At 48.7% G+C, this 6,411-nt stretch overlaps 1 protein-coding gene across 1 annotated transcript; it reads right to left on the bottom strand.

Moving 5' to 3' along the window:
- Positions 1-24: 24 nt before the first annotated feature.
- oard1 (O-acyl-ADP-ribose deacylase 1) lies at positions 25-6,411 on the bottom strand (the record flags this gene model as incomplete). Its single annotated transcript, XM_007894151.2, is given in 4 exon segments — positions 25-1,704; positions 2,330-2,442; positions 4,280-4,338; positions 6,288-6,411. Coding segments are annotated over 4 exon segments (414 nt in total), but the record flags the coding sequence as incomplete, so codon positions are not given.

Genomic DNA, 6,411 nt, shown 5'->3' with positions numbered 1-6,411 from the left:
AAGCCTGTGGACGGCAAGGAATTTTGCTCTTTGCTGCGATTCTTCTATTTGCAATAAATTCGCCGACAATTTTTAAATTAAAAACATTCTCCTTAACCTTCAGATGAACAACACTCCTGTTATTGGCTGGATTGCAATATTTATAACAGCAAAAATTCCAAAAGATGATCAGCTTTGAAAGAGATGGTGAACTGTTGCGTACGGCAATCCAGAAGTCAAACTCACTATTATACCAGCTGTGCGGATTTTGCGAATTGGGTAAACTTATGTGCAAACATGTGTGTCCATGGGGGGGGGTGGGGGTGGGGGTGGGAATACAGGTGTCACTAATGATGCAACTCGCCAACGAAAAGCGTCACGGGCAATCCAGCACTTACACATGGGGTACCCAAGCCGCATAATACACTCACATTCACACAACAGAGCCGCTAACACGCACTCTGTGTGCTGTGCTGGCAGACAGGCTCGACCAGCAGCCCCCGAGCACAACTCTTTGGCGTGATTTGTTTCATGTAAAAATGTTTCTAATAACAGCGATATTGACTTGGCTTCTGGCCGGGCGCGTGTCAACAGCACATCTCCATTCAGAGCCAGACTGCGTCAAGTCAATCAGCCTCTGGATAACCGCATCTACCTCTGGCCTGGGACCTGCAGGCTAACCTGCGCTCTCATCACAGGGCGGCAGTGCTCGCTATGCGGGAGCTCGAATGGGAGGGATTTGCTGCTCTCTCCTGGAACCTTCACGCAAACGTTGCAGCAAGTTCAGAGATGGTTCTGTGTGAGCGGTCGGTCGGTGCTTGCGGTCTGGTGGGAAGGTGTGCCGTGTGAGCAAGCACTGAGGCCCCCAGATATTCCGCCCATTAACGGTGATGCATCAGGCCCGCAGCTGGAGGAGAACCTGAGGTTTGCTGCAGCCGCACTGGCCTGAGCCTTAGAACAGCCGTGTGCAGGAGGCGTGTGCACGCAGTGTGGGCGCTGACACATGTTCACACGCTTTAGAGCGTGGGTCTGTAAGTACAGAGAAAGCCTCCGCTTTGATCGTCTTGCACTGCATAAGGCACTTGCTCCCGATACCTAGTTTGAGCTCTGGTCTGTGATTTGCTTGTTCGGTACTGTAGCCATCCACTAAAATACTGCTCCCTGTTGGGAACCAGGCGTGGAGGGCCCTGTGACTACAACAGCAACAACTTGCACTCATGTAGCGCTCTCCACTCAGGGTAGCGTCTCAGAACGCTTAACAAGAGGAAACTAACCACAGAGCTGCTTCTCTCCCCTGGACAACAGTTCTAAGTGCACATCAGCCTCCAACACACCCACATCTTTGCTCTCAGTGTGCTGAAGAGTGGCCGAGGCAACATATCAGCCAAGCTAATTCCATGAAACTAATAACCTCTTTGACATCCAGAAACAATTAAACATTAAAAGACAGGAAATTTGAATTACCTTTAGAACAGAAACAGACAAGAGTCTCGGAAGCGTCACCTGCTGATCGGTTGGGAATCAAAACTCTATCCTACAGAATGGGTTGATTCAAAAGTTACTGCCTTGTTCACCTGTGTTAGTTACGCTAGTTAGATAAATGCAGCCTACGTCCTACACGCCCTCAAAGTGTACACACTGATGCAGATGTCCGTGTTGCAAAACACCTCTTGAATTATCGTGGCCACCTTGTCCCAGGATAGTTTGTCCAGACCGCAGCCAATTCTACAGGAAAAACGACAAATAATAGGATCAGCTGTCAGGATCGATTTCAAAATCCTCACACTCGTTTTCAAATCCCTTCAGGCTCTGGCACCTCCCTATCTCTCCGACCTGCGTATTCCCCAACCCACAACCCGTTGTCTCCGTTCGACTGGCTCCGGCCTCCTGCTTATGGGGACGACAAGTTTGCAGGGCTATGGGGAGAGAGGGATTGAATTGGATAGCACTTTTCAAAGAGCCAGCACAGATACGATGGGCCGAATGGCCTCCTTTGGTGCTGATTCTATGATGTCCCTTGTGTTCCACCATTGTCGTTGTTCTTGTCCCGTTTTGTCTTCTCTCAAGACTGATGAGCGTTACTTCCACACACAGCCCAGCCTCACACACACACACACAGCCCCACATACACACACACACACCCACATACACACACACACACAGACCCTACCCCACCCCCACCCACACATCCACACACTGCCTCACACACACAGCCCAGCCTCACACACACACACAACCTGGTCAGTAGCTAAAAGGCATTTCTTGTTGTTGTACAAAACCAAATTCTGACAATTTAATAATCATAAAAGTTATAAATGCAGCAACTCATTCTGGTCTCCACCCTCAGTACCTTGGCATGGAGATGCGAGTGACTCCATTAGCCAGGCTGTGCGTCTTCATGGCTATCAGACTGCCCCGCAGGCTGCTGTACGTGGGTTTGTGTGACGCCTTTTCTTTGGTGATCTGTGCAAGAATTAAACACTTTGTCAGGACTTTGTGCTCACAGGATGGTCTGGATAAAGAAAGCCCATCAGATCTCCTCCCTCCAGAACACCCACCTTTCCCTCCCCCGATCACAGCATCAAATTGCTTTTTAAATGAGTCCGGGTCCTGGCCTCAACCACCTGGCAACCTGACCCCATTATTAATTAACCTCTGGGTAAAGCAAAACTTCCTGGTGTCTGTCCTGAAATTGGCCTTTACCCCTCTAAACCTGTGTCCTCTTGTTCTACTGTCTTGCTGTATCCTAAAGTAATGATCTGAGTTTCTTTTCAATCCCATTTAAAATGTTATACACCTCTATGAGGTCCCCTCTGAGTCATCTTCTCTCAAGACTGATGAGCCTGAGCTTGTCTAGTCGTTGCTCACAGCTCATTCCTCTAACACTGGGGATCATCCTCGTTGCTCTCCTCTGCACTGCCTCTATGGCCTGAGCAGCCCCTTACGTCACAGTGACCAGAGCCGTGTGCAGTGTTCAAGGTGCGGCCTGACCGGACACTGTATAACACAAAGTGCTTTACAGTGACGGACAGAAGCAACTGAAAGCTTAGTCAAGGAGGCAACTGTTTTTTTGGTCGGCCGGGTGTCTGACACGTGCGGAAACCCGTCACCACACCTTAAGAGTCTCCAAAGCCAAACAGAATTCCACATACGTGTCCCACCTTCCTGTCTGGTTCCCGGCCTTGCTATCTGGTGCTTTCTGGGATCCTTCCAATCTCGATTTAAGCATTTTCCCTATTTTTTGTTTCAACTTTCCTCGCCTCTTCCTGGTGATCAGCAGGCCCGAGATCTCTTTTATTAACCACAGCATTCCCCCACCACCGTCCCTCTCGCTCCACGTCAAGATTAAATGAGACACAATTGCTGCTTTCATGTTTTATGCCAGCGGTTTAACTCGCTATTTAGTGAGACGCACACCATCCTCCCTGCAGACACTTTATCTACTTGAAAATGCTCCCCAGTTCCCCACGGAATCCATTCCCTTCTGCGCACACACTCTTCCTAACCAGTCGTTGCAGCTGATTATTCTGATTATTTTCTCCACGCTCCCGGATAACACGGGTAGTAACCCGCACACCACCACCTTTGAACGACCGCACACTCCCTCACCCACCATTCCGCAGGCGCTAAGGTCCCGTTTCTCCACTTTTCAGATGGCCGTAAAAGTTCTTATGACACTAGTGAAAAAGCAAAGGGTGTCTCTCTCTCTCTCTCTCTCTCCTGGTGTTCTGCCCGACACCCCCCCTCCACAATGACTGTTCACTCACCTCATGAACGTGTGCCGGGTGTCGCTGTGCGCAAAATTAGCGTCTAGTGTTGCCGAGGAAAATCGCTCACTTGGAATTTGACAGCCTTTAGAGTAAAGTTTTACCAGTTTTTCTCTCTTATTGGAGACAATACATTTGCTTTTTGCACTAAATACGTTTTACAGACTGGAATTAATTTAAAATGCTATTAACCGGCATTTTCAAATCACTCAACACTGACGTTTCCAAATAGCCTGACATTCGATCATTAACTAATTAAGTTAATGAGCACCCCCAGTCTCTCTGACCTGCTAACACCCACTCCTTCACCGACCCCTCCTCTGGCCGGCTTGGCCTTCTGAACCCCCTACCTCAACCGTCCCACCTCACCCCCTCTTTACCCTCTTCACATCACACCTGAAGTCTTTCCTCTTCCCTGGTGCCTGTGCTCAACTGCCCTTTCTCCCCGGCTCAGCCTTTGTCAAGCGCTCCGAGACACCACCCTGGGCGAAGGGCCCTGTATAAACGTAAGCTGTTATAAATCTGTTCATTACCAGATAGTAAATGTATCTGTTGTTTTTCTGCAGCACTGCCACTTCCCCAGGCTTCTTCTCTGTGAAGAGAATACAGTTTAAACCCTTTCATTTTACACAACAGCTGAGTCTCATCCAAAGAGACAGAACAGGCCAAAATAGCACATGGGATCCTTGGCTTTTATAAATAGAGGCACAGAGTATAAAGCAAGGAAGTTATGTTAAACCTTTACATATTGCTGGTGAGGCCAATTCTGGGCACCACCCTTTAGGAAGGAGGTCAAGACCTTGGAGGGGGTGCAGAGGAGATTTACCAGAATGAAGTCCAGGGAAAAGAGATTTCAGTTATGTGGACAGACGAGAGAGGTTGGTATTGTTCTCCTTGGGGCAGAGAAGGTTAAGAGGAGATTTAATAGAGGTGTTCAAAATACTGAGGGGTTTTGCTACATCAGAGAGGGAGAAACTGTTTAAACTGGCGGGTGGGTTGGTGACTAGAGGACACAGATTTAAGGAAATTGTCAAATAAATAATCATAGAATTTTACAGCACAAAAGGAGGCCATTCAGCCCATTGTGCACGTGCCACCTCTTTGAAAGAGCTACCAACCAGTCCCGCTCTTACCCCATATCTCTGCAATTTTTTCCTGTTTTAAGTACCTATCCAATTCCCTTCTGAAAGCTAGTCCTGTGGCTCAGTGGTTAGAGCACTCGCTTTGCAAGTGAGAGACCTGAGTTCAATTCCAGGCAGAGGGCGAAACCTTGGGCAAGTTTCCTTACTCCACACAGAGCCTAATAATAATCCTCCCAAAAACAATAATAAATTGGTCATTTTCAATCTACGACTGTTTGTGGGACATTGCTGTGCGCAATTGGCTGCCGCGTTCGCCCACAAATATACAGTCAATTCACTTTACAGTGTGTTCTGTGAAGCGCTTTGGGATGTCCTCCCGACGTGAAAAGCGCTATATCAAATACAAGGATTATTATTAGAAGGATTATAATTTTTACTATAGAAACTGCTTCCGCTACCCTCTCAGTGGATTCCAGACCGTAATAATTCTCTGGGTAAAGATCAAAAAGAGGAGAAAGTTTTTAAACTTTAAAAGAAAATGTGGGGTGTTGGGTGTGATGTGTGGTTTGGGCTGTTTTACTGGGAATATCAGAGGCTTTGGGCAATGGGAACCAGGTGTTGCAGCTCAGCGTGTTAGTGAGGCTGCAGGTATCCTTGGCTTAACAATAATAATCCTTGCAGTTGATGTAGCGCCTTATCACGTCTTCAAGACGTCTCAAAGCACTTCGCTGAATGTACTGTAAAGTGAAGTGACTGCATATTTTGTGGACGAAACACAGCAGCCATTTACGCACAGGGGGTGTCCCGCAAACAGCTGTGGATTTGAAATGAACAATTTACTATTATTATTTTTTTCGAAGGAATTATTACCCCCGGAAAAGCGATCCACCGATTGACTAACCACCCGGGTTCCTACTTACTGCGGGGTAAACAGCGGCGTGCGGAGTAAGGAAAATCGCCCTGCTGGGAATTTAACCCAGGGCCTCTCGCTGGCGGGCCAAGGGCTCTAACCACTGAGCTGCAGGACTCCATAACGGCTTTCTCCTGGACATTATTCAGTGAATCATTTGAGTGTAACGTTCAAATCACCTTTAAAGTCTTGCCCCAGCCGACCCCCCCCCCCCCCCACCCACTCCGCAACCTCCTTCAGCCACGCGCTCCCGGCCGATGCCCTGATTCCCACCCGGCCATTCCCGTCCGTGCGTGTCATTCGGCAATGTTATGCGTGTGAGTTGCTGTTACGCAGAGCTCTGGCCCAGGGGGAAGCTGCTGCGGAGACAGATTTCCGACATATAAACCGTGCGCTGCTCGAATTTACTCCTGACCAAGCGCTCCGGGGCCCTCCTCTGCGTCAGGGGCTCCATATAAACGCGAGTTGTTGTTGTTGTTGTTGGCGTTGATATTGTGCCAATGAGAATTTCCGGACGGATGGATGGAGATGATAATGGAGGTCTCTTACTCTGCTCCTGCAGCTCCTCGATGCTCCCGAACCTCTTCCTGAAGAGCGCGGCGATGCCGGCTCCCATCCGACAGTCCTGGCTGATACAGTGAGCGAGCGACTCGCCGGCCGGACACTCAAACAG

This window comes from Callorhinchus milii, unplaced genomic scaffold (assembly GCF_018977255.1).
Source record: "Callorhinchus milii isolate IMCB2004 unplaced genomic scaffold, IMCB_Cmil_1.0 Scaffold19, whole genome shotgun sequence".
Classification (NCBI taxonomy): Eukaryota; Metazoa; Chordata; class Chondrichthyes; order Chimaeriformes; family Callorhinchidae; genus Callorhinchus; species Callorhinchus milii.
Note: the sequence above shows the minus strand (reverse complement) of the source record. Positions and strands in the feature narration are given on the sequence as shown.